We start from the raw sequence: 14,957 nt of genomic DNA, 5'->3' as shown, positions 1-14,957 counted from the left end.
TCAGCATCCTTTTGAACAACGATTATCCTCTAGATCTTATTTTTAACACGATTCATGAACGTCTAAAAAGTCTCTTTTACAAACAAACAAAAAAACAAAATTCTGATGATGTTGATGACGCTTCTTTTAAAAAATGGTTTACGGTCCCGTTTTTTCCTTCCTTTTCTGCAAAATTTAAGGATATTTTTAGGGGATCTGATACTCATTTAGCATACTACAGTGTTAATAAATTAAATAAATTTATCAAGGTTCAGAAGGATGCTCTCCCGTTTTATCAAAATAGCAACGTAGTATATAAGATTTTTTGTCGAGACTGTGATGCTTCTTACGTAGGGCAAACCTGTAGACAACTAAAAACTAGAATATCGGAACATCGCAGTCACATAAATAGAAATAGTTCCTCTCATTCCGTGATTACTGACCACAGAATTCATAACGATCATGATTTTGATTGGGATAATGTGAAGATTTTAGATCGAGAAAGATACTATCATAAACGTCTCATTTCGGAAGTTTTACATATTAAGCAACAGCGCCATGGTCTAAACCTCCAATCGGATACCGAGTGCCTACATCACGCATATCTGCCTATCATAAACAATATCTAATTTATGTTCGTCCTTTCCTGAGACACATCACTATGTTTATAACAGCGTCCGTGATCAATACTCGTTCGATCCTTCGTCTCACACCGTTTCCAACCGCTGCGCTGTGCGCTTGACTGTCAATTTCTTCCGCTAATTTCTAAGATGTGCGACGGTTGTGACTGCAAATTTATTCTCCCTCCGAGATGTACGATCTTTTGACTATTGCGACTTTTGACTTCGAATAATGTACTTTTGTGACTTCTGCAGATCTTGAGGTGAGCGTTCTCCTTTCCTTTTTCAAACGACGTTGCGTAATAGAGTTTTTTTTCTCTCATAGTGGTAATGTCCACCATAATCGTGCGTACCAGCTCGTTTGTTTCCGACATCTCCTCAAGAAGGGAGTCTTCTTCCTCGAGCTCTGCAGGACTAGCGATTACTTTCAATAAATGCTGAAGATGGCTCAAAGGAAGAGCCGAAACGTTCAAATTAACAAGTCTAAATAATTCTTCTTTGCGCACCTCGTCCCGCGCTTGACTCGCATTCGCCGGTTTTAACTGTTTGAAAATTTATAAGATTCGCAGCGCAAATGGGAAGAAAGGCATCATCAAAGCTGCTGAAAAAAACGATGATGATTGGAGTGAGCAGGTAAACGTTTGCTATAATAATTTACATACTGATTTTCTTGAGCTTGATGCCGTATACAGTTGCTATCAAAAGTGGGAGATTCGATTGTACAGTGCGAAAGTTTTCTGATAATAATTTCTATCTTTAGTATGCGTATGTTTTATATTTATTGATGTGGTTATTAAGTAGTCAATAAACACTTGTGACACTCGATAATGTTGCAAATACGTTGTACAGTTTATTCAGTTTATTAATGCATAAGGATAAAGAAAAAATAATGTTCGGAAATACTTGATGCTCACAGCCGAATAAGGGCACGTGCGTACACGTGAGCGTACAGAGAAGAAGAGAGCGAGCGCGACCGGAAGACGAACGACAAGCGCGACAGTCGTCGATCAACTCGCGAACTGATTTACATGTCGATAGTTCGATCAATCTGAATCTCGAGAAAGCGCCATATTCAACACTCCCTCTCGCTTTCTCATCTATAAACATCAACAAAAATATTCATTAGACATCATATAATCCATACTGATTAACTAAGCTTTTAAATTTTTCTTTGGACAATGCTTTGGTCAGCGGATCAGCCAACTGGTTGTCAGTCGACACATATTGTACATCAATTTCTTCTATTTTGTACATATCACAAGTATAAAAGTACTGTGTATCGATGTGCTTGGTCCTCTTTGTTGATTGTGGATCCTTTACCAGAGTGATTGCTCTCTGATTGTCACATCTAATCGGCGTAGGTTGGGTTTGCTGTTGGTCAAGATCTGACATCAGTCTTCGTAACCAGACGACTGCTTTCGTTGTTGCACATAAAGCCACGAATTCTGCTTCCGTAGTTGAAGTTGCAGTTACGGTCTGTTTTCTTGAACTCCATGCCACTGGTCCACCATTCAAGAGGGCTATCCAACCTGTTGTACTGCGTCTTGTGTCAACATCGCCAGCCCAGTCAGCATCACAATAAACGTTCAACTTAGTGCAGTTTGAATTTAAATTGAACGCAATTCCTCGATTTTCCGTTCCTTTTAAAAATCTTATCACTCTTTTTACTCCTTGCCAATGCATATTTGTTGGTTTCTCCATATATCTACTGAGAATTCCCACAATATAAGCAATATCAGGTCTTGTGCAGATCATCAAATACATGAGTGAGCCGATTGCTTCTCTATAAGGAAAAGTCCTTTCTCTTGATCCTTCTTCATCTTTTAAAAACTTTATCCCGGGTTCCGCAGGTGTGGAGACCGCCGTGCAATCAGTGTGATTAAATCTTTCAAAAATTTTCTTGTATATACACTTTGATAAATTTTTAGTCTTCTGTTTATTCTATCCCTCTCAATTTGTATTCCAACGAAGAATTCTGCTTCTTTGAATGTGATTTCGAATTCTCGATGAAGACTGTTTAATAATTTCTTGATTAACAGGATGTTGTTTCCACATATTAATCCATCATCCACGTACAATGCCAGGTACAGCATACAGTCTTTGCACTTGCAGATAAAGATGCATGGATCAGCTGTGGATTGCACCAGGCCATATTTCAACAGAAATTCAACAATCCTTTCATTCCATTGTCTTGGGGCTTGTTTCAGTCCGTACAGACCTTTTAGTAGTAGACAGATTCGATCATCTTCTTCAAAACCGTAAGGTTGCTCCATGTAAATGTTTTCCTTAAGATCACCATGAAGGAATGCGGTTTTGACATCGAATTGATAGATCTCTAGATCTTGAGCTGCTGCTATGGCCAACAACATTCTGACAGAATCATATTTCACCACCGGCGCAAATGTCTCTTTATAGTCAATTCCATATTTTTGTGAACAACCTCTTGCGACAAGTCTTGCCTTAAATTTATCGATCTCACCATTAGCCTTGTACTTCTTCTTGAAGATCCAGCGGTTTGTTATTACATGTTTGTCCTTACTTCGTGGAACTAGTATCCAGGTTTCATTCTTCTCCAATGAGTCAATTTCCTCATTTATCGCTGCCAACCATTTTGTTGAATCCTCACTTTTCATGGCATCTTCTAGACTTATGGGCTCTATCTCAGCCACGCAGACTTCAGCCATTATCACCGTTTCGTCAAATTCATTCTCATTTGATCTTGAACCTTTTCTTGTATTATATGGACTTCGAGGAATGGGCAACTTTGGATTTCTATATTTCTTTTTGAGTCCTTCAGTCATTTCTGGTTGATCAATTTCATCTTTAGATGTCTCATCGTCTTCATCTTCTATGACTTTAGTCTCAGTTATCTCGTGCAGTCCGTCTTGATTTTCGTTGAATATCACATCTCTTCTGATTAATATTTTCCTTCCTGCTGCATCATAGATCCTATACGCCTTGTTGTCATCGCTGTAACCAACCATCTGACATTTTATTGAATTCTTCTCCCATTTTGTCCGTTGGTCCTTTGGGATGTAAACATAGACCTTGCAGCCGACGGCTGCACCCGAGCACGAGCAGCTGCAGCAGAGACAATTGCCGACCATAACCGACTACCGAGTACTCGCACAACCGATGTTAAAAAAGCAGAAGGTGCGAAAATCCACGAAACAACCCAAGGACATCATCATGGAAGATCAACGTAGCAGCCCGAACGAGACGGAGGAGGCGCGTAAACGAATGGTCCTTGCGGCGATCAGAGATGCGGAGACGGTCGCTGAGCGATTGTAGTGCGCGAATCTGTAAAACCGAAAAAGAAACAAATGTAAATAGTGCGTTATAAAAATATATACATTAACCAGAAACAATATTAGTGGACTATATACATAGTGATAAGATAAATATAAAAACATAAGCAGATAACATATAGACTTAGATCATAAGAAAAATTAAAAGTTATGATTACGGGGCAAATGCGCGAGCGACGATTGATACGCGGCGTGCGAAAGTAAAAAAGTTAAGTTCACGGTTTAGACCGATGCGAAGAAAGCCGAGCGGCGTAATCATAAGAATGAAAACGTTTATTTCAATGAAAAGAATAGAAAAGGTCTTAATATGATTAACGATTAAAGAACCTTTTACCTTGAAAAAAAAAAAAAATTGTGACATATCCTCATTTCCCAATTCCTCTTCCACAGATATAGAGAGAGAAAAAGATGATCGACGAATTAGTACGCGAATACTTCGATTAACAAAAGGAAAAATTAGATTCACGCGAAAGGATTCAAAAGATATGAAAATAGATTAAGAGCTAGCAAGCTTGATTCATAAAACAAGGTAAATTCATCGGGAAATGAAAATCCGTCACGAATAACGCGGATTAGTAGAGTCAGGGGTAAGTTGACAACGCGAATATGATGAACGATAATCACGCGAGAGAGATTACGCAACGATACGGAAAGATCCGTGAGTAGCGGGGGCTAAATTGGCATTATCGCGAATCTGGGGCGAAACCATCAGTATGATGAAAATTGCTTCGGGACACTTGGGAACACCTGCCTAACAAATATCAGACCTCTGGAAAACTCCGGGGCGAAGCCGTCACTAGAACAAAAGTAGGGAAAACCCATTATACATCGAAACGCATAAGCGACCGGCGCGGCGTGGCGAGCTTAACAACCGGTCCGACGGTCCGACAGAGTCCGGATCAGCTGGCTTGACCTACGGGGGACATAATAAAGTTGACCTGTCCGACGGGAAACGCGACAGTGGCCTCCAACTGGGGGTAATGGCGACCACGCAAAGCGGGCGATCGACTGAGCGATCTGACGATACGCGCGACGGTTTGATTAGGAAAACGGCATCAGAATGTTGCAATTACCATCGAGCAACCGTCGATAGATAGGAGAGGACGCGCGAAAGATGCGAAACTAGAACCGCGACGTGAGGCAATGGAAATTCGCGATACCAACGGTCAATCGCGAATTTATCGATTGTAACGCGATCCAGGCGATTAATCGAACTAAGTTTCACCGTCGAATGACGCGTCGAACGACGATAAAGTAGGGGAATAAGAACCACGGAAACGCGGTCGGACTAGCCGACATAGAACAAAGGATTGAAATTGTAATTTCGACTAATATGCTTTATAGGCGACTCTGGTAAACCGAATTGACAATCGAACGGTCAATCGAACGGCGTTATCAGGTGGAGGCGTGAACCACGAAGGTGGGGAGAGAGCACGTGGCACGTAGGGCCGAACAATCGAAGGTTGTAACGCGAAATCGATTATCATACATTGTAGGGAGATTATCGAGTATGTTAACAAGCCCGAACAAACAATCGATGATTAATGTTTAACAATGGCGAGCGATACCACGATGTGGTAGCATAGGAGAATGTGCGAGCGAGCGAATTATAATGTTGTTAGCGCAAGATTCCCTTTTCCCAGATAATATTCCATAATTATTAATATTCGTTAGGAATTATTTCGAAGGAATGGAAGGATCGAGAAAACGGAATGCTGCGTAGTTTGAATCATGTATTTGCGAAAGTTGTTGACGAGACAAGTGCGAATAACATGTTTACATGCGATGAATGGGCCCATTGTACGCGGCAACACCTGCCTCGAGCGAACAATGGACTATGGAATGCGGAAGCTTCGAACGACCACATCTGGCTGGCAGGTGTATGGAACATCTGGTTGACGGATGTGCGAGATAGGGCGGAGCCGTGACCAAGTGGGGATGCTGCCGGGAGACCAGGAGCCGGAGCGAAACCCACCGATCGAGGAAGTCCGCGCTAGAGAGTCAAGCGAGCAGGTCGTGAGAGATTCCTCGATAGGAGGGTCCTCGCATAGGTCGATAGTAATTTTCCTCGGCAGGAATACTTTGTCTTAGAATAACTCGAACTCTGCGTTGAACGATCCCGCGGTAGACGCGTTAAATCTTGAAACAACTTTACACAATCTTGTACTATCTGGAAATAGAATAAAATAGAGGATATTTTACTATTTGAAATAGAAGTACTTTGAAATTTATTCGAGTGCGGTTGATACCTTACCTGAATACGTCATACTTACCTGATCCTGATACTTACCTATATCGGCGATCCCACATCCGTGCGGGGAGATCCAAAAAGCGTTCCAGCTACGGTCCGGGGCGAAGTCGTCAGTGCACAGCGGCAGTCCAGAGAAGGTCCGGGAAGCTGAGTCCAGCGGCGATCCAAGATCCGACGGCACAGAGGAGACCTGAAACAGAGGATGAAAGGGTTGAGAGGAATCAGCGAGGTCATCGTGAACAAGGTGGGGCAATTTCGTACTTAGAATCTAGAATCCTTTCTCGGTTTAGTAGGTAAAAATACGAGTGGCGACCGTGTCGGTGACATAAAAAATTCACAATAAATCGTAGCGTGGGGAACATCACACCTCCGTACGGTCACAACCTCACTTCCAAAAACTCTGAGATGTTTAACTGAAGGCTTTGATCCAAAAAATTTTTCATAGAGTGTGACTCCACCAACCGTCTCTGATGCTGTTCGATTTTTCAGATATACCGCTGTATACGTTGCCTCTGCCCACAGATGTAAAGGTAGTTGCCTCTCATGTAACATGGCCTTGGCACTTTCAATAATCGTTCTATTTTGTCTTTCTATAAAACCATTCTGCTCAGGCGCTCTTGGAGTTGAAAGCTCGTGTTTGATCCCTTTGTTCAACAAGAAACGGCTTACAGATTCATTACAAAACTCTCGGCCACCATCAGATCTAAGCCTTTTAATTTCGTGACCATCAGCCTTGACCTCAGCATAGAACTTCATGAGGTTGTCCAGCACATCAGTTTTGTTCTTAAAAAAATAGACGTAACAGTATCTGGAAAAATCATCCTTTAGTAACATAAAGTAATTAGCACCACCTAACGACGTGCTCATTTTACCGCATAGATCAACATGGAAGGTCTCACCAGCAGTGTTTGCTCGTCTTGCTCCTGACTTTGGAAAACTCAGACGATGTTGCTTGCCATAAGCACAGCCCTTACAGAATGGATTCTTTTCCGATGTTTCTTCGATTTTGAGGTCATCAACAACTCCTTTGTTGCTCATTTCTTGAAGTGTTCTGAAGTTCACATGCCCCATGCGTTCATGCCACAACATAAGCGATCCAGATGATGCCATGTTCAATTCGGTAGTCTTGACGGTTCTCAAATTCATTTTGTAAAGCCTGTTGTCGTTGACTCCGTCAGCAATAATAACGTTTTCCTTTACAAAACTGACTCGCTGACCACCTTCTTCAAAAATGATCTTCATACCTTTTTCAGTGGATCTAGAAACAGATATGAAATTTCGACCAAGATCTGGAACAAAAAGAACGTCTTTAATAATATGTATAGGACTTGATCGTTTCGAGTTTGTCATTTGCACTTCAATGTCTCCAGTCCCTCTCACAGATAGTGTTCGTCCGTCTCCAACTTTCACTGGATATTTGTTCTCTGGAATCGGCACAAAATTTTTAAACCACTCCCTCTGGAACGACATGTGATCAGTGGCTCCTGAATCTGCATACCAGAGATCTTCAACCTTGCCTTGTGACGTTCGAGATTGCAAGACGAAAAGATGTGAATTATCCTCAGCTGATGTTGTCTGTCGATCAACTTGGCTTTTATTTGTTTCCATCATCAAGGAATGTTGATCTTGTTTATTTTGTTTATTTTCACCTCCTTGTTTATTTTGTTGGTCTCTCTGCCGCTTGAAACATTCTCTAGCCCAATGTCCTAATTTATGACAATAGTTACATTTACCGGTTTGTTTCAATTTTTCTTCTTTGTTTGTCTCTGTGTTGTTTCTTCTCCCTCTCGTCTTACTGCTACTAGCAGTATAGGCAGCTCCCACCGCAGTCTTGTTATCCCCACCACTCTGTCTGAGATTGATGAGCGACTCTTCGTTGACTAGGTGATCCGTTAAGCGTTCAATGTTTTGCTCCGCTCGAGGCACTGCATACCACGCAGTCCTCACGTGATCGAATTTGGCGGGCAGGCTGCTCAGGATCTTTGCAATCACCATCGGTGCTTTCTGCTCGAGATCCATATCTTTCAGCCTTTGCGCCAAAGATGTTACTTTGGCGATGTAATCAGCCATGCTTTCCTCTTCTTCCATTTTACTATTTATGAATTTTTCTAATAGTACCTGCGCAGATTGTTCACTCCTTTCCGAGTGGACAGTCTTCAACCTCGACCACATTTGAGCAGCGGTCGTACAGTCAGTCAGGTGCTTAAGTTGTTCTAATTCAAGGCCCCTCATAATAAATGCCTGGGCTGCTGCGTCTTCATCATCCCAAGCTTGCGTGTTCGTAGCTGGCCTTGGTTTAGTGCCCAAAATGTACAGCTTAAGTTTATTTTCAGTCATGTAGATTTCCATTTGTCGTCGCCATAGTTGGTAATTCTGCCCGTTGAAACGATGGATTTGATATACTCTTAATTCGGCCATTTCCGAAGATCTTGGCAAAGCTGGCACTTGTATTTCAATCACTGAGTCGTCTTCTCCAACGTCCAGAAATTCTTCTGTAGTTTGATCCAACAATGTTTGATCGTCAAATGCAGAATCTTCAACTTCACTATTTTCTGTCACAATGTTCTCTTCATCCATGAGGCGTACTTACAACACGATACACATTTTTCGAGCACGTGTCTGGGCCCATAACCTTATGTGGTTATTAAGTAGTCAATAAACACTTGTGACACTCGATAATGTTGCAAATACGTTGTACAGTTTATTCAGTTTATTAATACATAAAGATAAAGAAAAAATAATGTTCGGAATCTACTTGATGCTCACAGCCGAATAAGGGCACGTGCGTACACGTGAGCGTACAGAGAAGAAGAGAGCGAGCGCGACCGGAAGACGAACGACAAGCGCGACAGTCGTCGATCAACTCGCGAATTTACATGTCGATAGTTCGATCAATCGGAATCTCGAGAAAGCGCCATATTCAACATTTATTACGTAAGACTTATAGATATACCTTTCGTTCAACATACGTTTTTTTCAATTTGTTAAATCATGGATTGAAGTGAGAAAATTAGTTCATGGAAAAAAATGTATATTTTTTTACTATACGAACTGTAATGAATACAATTATTAATTTTTTTCAAAAGTAGATTTTGTATGAATGATTATTAAATCAATATTTCTTCAAACATTTCGCTATAACTCTGACATTTATATGAAATGTTTTGAAATTGCATTTGCCGATTTATTAATTAATGTTATATATTTCGTAACGAATTTTCGTTTATACTCAATGATTAGAAAAAGCTTGCAAGAAAATACAATGAAACGTACTTCTGAGATGCAATCGATCAATATACACTATTTACTATACATGCATTAATTATTACATTTTATTATATTATATTATATTATATTTATACTTTTATATTTATTATATATGTAATACATATATAATAAATATAAAAAATGTTTGTTGAAATTTGTTACGAAATATATAACATTAATTAATAAATCGGCAAATGCAATTTCAAAACATTTCGTATAAATATCACAGAGTTATAGCGAAATACGTTTTAGAAAAATATTAATTTAATAAACTTCATACAAAATCTACTTTTGAAAAAAATTAATCATTGTATTCATTATAGCTCGTATAGTAAAAAAATATACACTTTTTTCATGAACTAATTTTCTCACTTCAATCCATGATTTAAAAAATTGAAAAAAATACGTATGTTGAACGAAAGGTATTTATAATAGGCCAGTAAAATTAACTCGAAAAACACCGAATATCTACAAAACGGATTGACAAGCCAATTTTTTGAGAGTGAGTAGAGGGTCATAGATGTCCAAATTCACAAAGTTCCAACAAAATTTTCCTGTGCATCGGCAGCCATCTTGAAAATAGGGGTAAATATTTAAAGTTTGAATATCTCGGCTTTTATTGGTCGCATTTTGTTCTTTTTTTTTTAGTTTTGTAGGGAAAAATATTTGCTACAACTTTTGTTGGAAAAAATTTTTAATAGCTGTCAAGGAAAAAAGTTACATCCAAAAAAAGGCCGTCAATTAGGGGTTAAACAATTTTATTGACACTTATATCGCCCCCTGTTAGTTTGATCAAAAAAATGTTCCAATAAAACTTGTAGAGGATTTAATTCTCTACAATTTTCGTATATATTTTTTTACGGTGGCTCAAAAAACACTAGAGATAGAGAGCGCCAAAGTTGAGTGTATCTAGTAAATGCTCTTTTTCGTGAAGAAAATTCGCGGTTTTATTGTGAATTGTCGTATATTATAAAACTCTTTTCCGCACCACCACTGAAATAGAGTTTCAGGCGCATTTTTTTTTTACGTGGTATCTCCAGTAGATATAATCCACGGGTCCGAGAAAGTGCCTTTCGTTCTATATATTGTAATATTGTCGTATATTGTATATTATAAAACTCTTTCGCGAACTGTACAATGTGTTATTGTGTGTGTGTGTTTGTGTGTTGTTTGTGTGTGTCATTGTGTACTATTGTGTGTTATTGTATATTATTTTCGATCAGTCGTGAACTGTATTTCGAGCGTTTCAGAGAGAAATTTCACGAAAATGGGCGAGTGTTTTATTTGTGGGAAAGCGCTGAGCGACGGCGAAATTACTGTCGTTCAAAAAAGAGGTGTGCAAACTTTAAATTTGTTTGCTATTAAAAGGGGCGACGAGGAACATGCACGCATGCTGGAGAACGTCGACTACATCACTGGTGCACGTGCCCTGTCGAAAAGTATACATCAACGAGAGAATGGTTGCAGCGGCTATTCGTCTTCGGAGCAACTGTGCTGTTTCGATCTCAAAATCACCTCCATCTTTTCCGTCGTCATCGCAATCTTCGAAACATCTACCGGCATTCCATCCACCGGCATTCGATTTTGAAAAACGTTGCCTTTTCTGCACTGAAGTAATTAATGAGGTATTTATAAAACAGCAAAAATCATTGCCCGTTGACAGACGAAGAATAATTTGTGGAGTAAAAAGTAATTCCATACGAGATACAATTTTCAAGCATTTGAATGATCGCAACGATGATTTTGCCCGGGGCGTAATGAACCGTATCCGTCCGATTCCGGATCTGACTGTGGTTAAAGCGCGATATCACCACGATTGCTGCCGTCGTTTAACTATCCAGTTTAAAGAAAAAAAAAATAAGTCGAATAATATTGATACAGCCATGGAGTATATTTACTCTTTTCTTGCGGAAAATTCAGACGAATGCCAATTTACGATCAGTGAATTGATGAGCCAAATCGAAGGAGATTATCATCCAGATTGTCGTACGGTTAAAGCGCGATTGAAACAAAAATACGGAGATGACATATTAATTTTCGAAATGAACCGGCGCGAGTCTATCGTTTGCTTTCGGAATACTGGTCATAAGTTGTTTGCCGAAGACTGGTATAAAAATAAAAATCCAAATATAGAAGATAAAAAATTGCGCGTAATTTGAGAAGCTGCTGCCATTATTGTTAAAGATGTACGTTCACGGCTTTATGACACAAAAAATTATCCCCCTCCAGATAAAATGATGGAAAATGCTGATGACGCTGTTCCTGAAACTCTTCGCGTTTTTCTTTTAGAAATAATTCTAATTAATAAAAAGAAACAGGACTCGAAGACGTGGCAAAGAAAGTGCACATCAATCGCACATTCAATTATATCTGCCATTCGTCCTCGATCTTTTGTTTCACCAATACTTCTTGCAGTCGGTGCCTTCTTGTACAAGAGATTTGCCTCTCGAAATTTGATCGACATTTTATCGTCGCGCGTCGTTGGGTTTTTCAGCTTCTTACAGCGCGTGTTTGAAGCAGCTTGTGTCACACGTCCCCCGCGCGAACCTTTGCCATCTGCCTTCTCTCAGTTCGTGTTTGATAACGCAGATTTTAATATCAATACCCTTGATGGATATGGCACTTTTCATGTAATGGGCGGAATTCATTGCTTAACCTCGTACAACGCCATTAAACCTGACACTGCGATGCAACGTACCTTCAGTACAAAGAATTACGCTTCTATTGGAGATGCCGGAGCAATTACAATAGCTACGTACGGGACAGCAAAATCTCAAGGTCTTCAAACGCTGAAAGTTGCCGATGTGATGAGCGCTTGTGGGAATGAACAAGACATTATACCAACGCCGACCGACATGGTATGGTTGTATGGAAAATGGGCCCACATTGACAATGTTCCCGGTTGGAACGGTTTCATGGAAAACGTCACTGCTAATCGTCCTTATGAGAAATCAAAAATAATTTGTCTCCCTTTTATTAATGGTATTCCTTCTGAATATGACACCATATTTACGTCGCTCCTCGAAGCCGCTCGTTTAGGTCGCTCTTATGGTCAGGAAACGATTTTCGTAACATTTGACCAGCCGTTATATTGGAAGGCGCGCGACATTGTTGCTTGTGCTAAAAAATCCGAGCTCGGTAATGTCATCGTCAGACTTGGTGGATTCCATCTCCTGATGTCCTACCTTGGCGCGATAGGTACGATAATAGCCGGCAGTGGACTCTATTTATGCCGAGAATAGCGTTCAGAAAATGTTAGACGGTCACGCATACAGCAGAGCAGTTTGTGCTCATATGTTAGTTCATTTGTGTTTGTCAAAAATCATTATAGATGTGGCTGAATTCACAGACGAGGAACGGAATGAAATTGATTTGTTACTGACCGACATAGATCAAAGTGTCATCCTGGATGCCGTTGACAACGCGTATGTCCAACGCATTTGCGCAGAATTCAACAAACAGCTGACACTAATGGAACAAAAGAGCCCTACCGCGAAGCTGTGGATTCAATACTTCCGGATGGTTACATTAATGAAACAGTTCATTGAAGCTGAGCGTTCCGGCAACTGGACTCTTCATTTAAACACAATTCGAAAAATGATTCCTTTCTTTCACGCTAGCGGTCACTTTCTCTACGCAAAGAGCGCTCATCTATATCTACAGGATATGGAATGTTTAGAGAAAAAAATATCTGCACATGAATTTTATAAATTTACTGCCTGTGGCTATTTTACAATTCGACGGTCTGACAAATTTTGGTGTGGGATCATGACAGACATGACAATTGAGCAAACGCTCATGCGCTCGTTTAAGGTTAAAGGTGGATTGACTCAGGGCGGTAGAATGAACGACATTTCGCAGAGGAAATGGACCACAGGAGCCACTTACATGCAGGATGTTTGCCGAGAAATAGAAGAATTCGCTGGGATTATTACAGGAACAACTGAACAGCATATAGATTCAAGGCAAACTCGAGTTTCACGCGATAATAGCGATGCTAAAAAACTTTCAATCTGGTTCGCCGCTCATAATCCCTTTCCAGAGACTACAAATCTTATGTCCATTAGCACAGGAGTTGTTGGATCTGAAATCATTAATTGCCATCGCGCCTTTGAAATTGGGATGGAAATGACGAAGAAAATGAACAGTTCTACCTATGATTCGTTGTCCTTTAAACGAAAGGATAAAGTCCTGGCCTTGGCTGCAATGAACAGTTGCTTGAAAATCCATTCCGTTGTCGTAGCTGTTAATCCTTTGCTGCTTTTTCAAAGAATTTCTCTGTCGAAGCAAAGTGATGAAGATCTTAAAATTTTTCTTAGTTACGAACTCTCGCCGTTCCCCCTTTCTTTGTTTACTGAGGATGGAATGAGGAAAGGAACGAAATCATCATTCTACACATCGTTTGCGCCACTGTCAGACACCCCTCAATTCGGGATGAAGCGACTCGATGTGATAGACGGGGGTTTCCTATTGCACAGGGTTATTTGGGACAGCCATTCGAACTTTGGAACAACATGCAAAAAATATGTGTCCTACGTGCGTCACCATTTTTCCAAAGACATCGTCATCGTTTTCGATGGTTATGCAGAAGATCCACAATTTGCAGGCACCAAAGAGTCGGAGCGTCTTCGGCGAGCAAGGAAACAACAATCTTTGGACATAATTTTTGACGAAAATACAGTACCTACAGTATCCCAAGAAAAATTTCTAAGTAACGGAAAGAATAAAACGCGCCTCATTAACATGCTAACGAAATATTTACAGTTATCCGATGTTACCGTTGAACAAGCGTTCGAGGACGCGGACACACTAATTGTCAAAACTGCAATAGAAAATGCATCTTTGTACGACTCCGTCACAATTATTGGTGAAGATATTGACCTTCTCGTTCTGCTCACTGGTCTAGGACAGGAAACTCCTAACGTATTTTTCCGTAAATTCGCAAAAGGAAGAATTCGGGAGGCCCTATACTCGGCGAAAAGTTTCAAACATGTTTCTGTAATCGATCACATCTTTCTTCTTCACGCGTTCACAGGATGTGATACTACTTCAGCAATTTACAATATTGGCAAAACGAAATTAATCAACATTCTCGAGAAAAACGATGGACTCCGAGAAGTTCTTTACATGTTTAAGAAAACAAAACTCGATATCGACATCTTGACAGCAGCAGGAGAAAAAATATTTTGTATGTTGTTTGGTGCGACCGAAGAAGTGTCGCTTAATTCCCTACGATATAAGCAATTCGTTAAATCAGTGACAAAAACAAAATTCAACCTTTCCTCCTTGCCTCCTACCGCAGCGGCTGCACGGCAGCATACATTCTGCGCATACCATCAAGTGCAAACCTGGCTTAATATCTACCAGGATCCAGAGGAATGGGGCTGGCAACGAACTCGTCTAGGATTAGAACCAATCATGACCACCCAGGATCCAGCGCCTCCTGCGGTACTCAGATCAATATCGTGCAAATGTAAAAAAAAATGTGGAACAGCCTGTGGTTGTCGCAAAGCTGGGCTTAAATGTTCGGTA

The 14,957-nt window shown here is 40.3% G+C and overlaps 1 protein-coding gene and 1 long non-coding RNA gene across 2 annotated transcripts in view; one reads left to right on the top strand and one right to left on the bottom strand.

Moving 5' to 3' along the window:
• Positions 1 to 1,721: 1,721 nt before the first annotated feature.
• Positions 1,722 to 2,363, bottom strand: LOC139825236 (uncharacterized). The gene has a single exon (XM_071797801.1). The coding sequence runs from the start codon at positions 2,361 to 2,363 to the stop codon at positions 1,722 to 1,724; it is 642 nt and encodes a 213-aa protein (XP_071653902.1).
• Positions 2,364 to 6,278: 3,915 nt separating this feature from the next.
• LOC139808078 (uncharacterized) overlaps positions 6,279 to 14,957 on the top strand; it is a 68,729-nt gene continuing 60,050 nt past the window's right edge. Inside the window, exon 1 of the long non-coding RNA XR_011730782.1 lies at positions 6,279 to 6,402. This is a non-coding gene — a long non-coding RNA (uncharacterized lncRNA). The remainder of the gene's footprint in view (positions 6,403 to 14,957) is intronic.

Source organism: Temnothorax longispinosus, chromosome 2 (assembly GCF_030848805.1).
Source record: "Temnothorax longispinosus isolate EJ_2023e chromosome 2, Tlon_JGU_v1, whole genome shotgun sequence".
Classification (NCBI taxonomy): Eukaryota; Metazoa; Arthropoda; class Insecta; order Hymenoptera; family Formicidae; genus Temnothorax; species Temnothorax longispinosus.
Note: the sequence above shows the minus strand (reverse complement) of the source record. Positions and strands in the feature narration are given on the sequence as shown.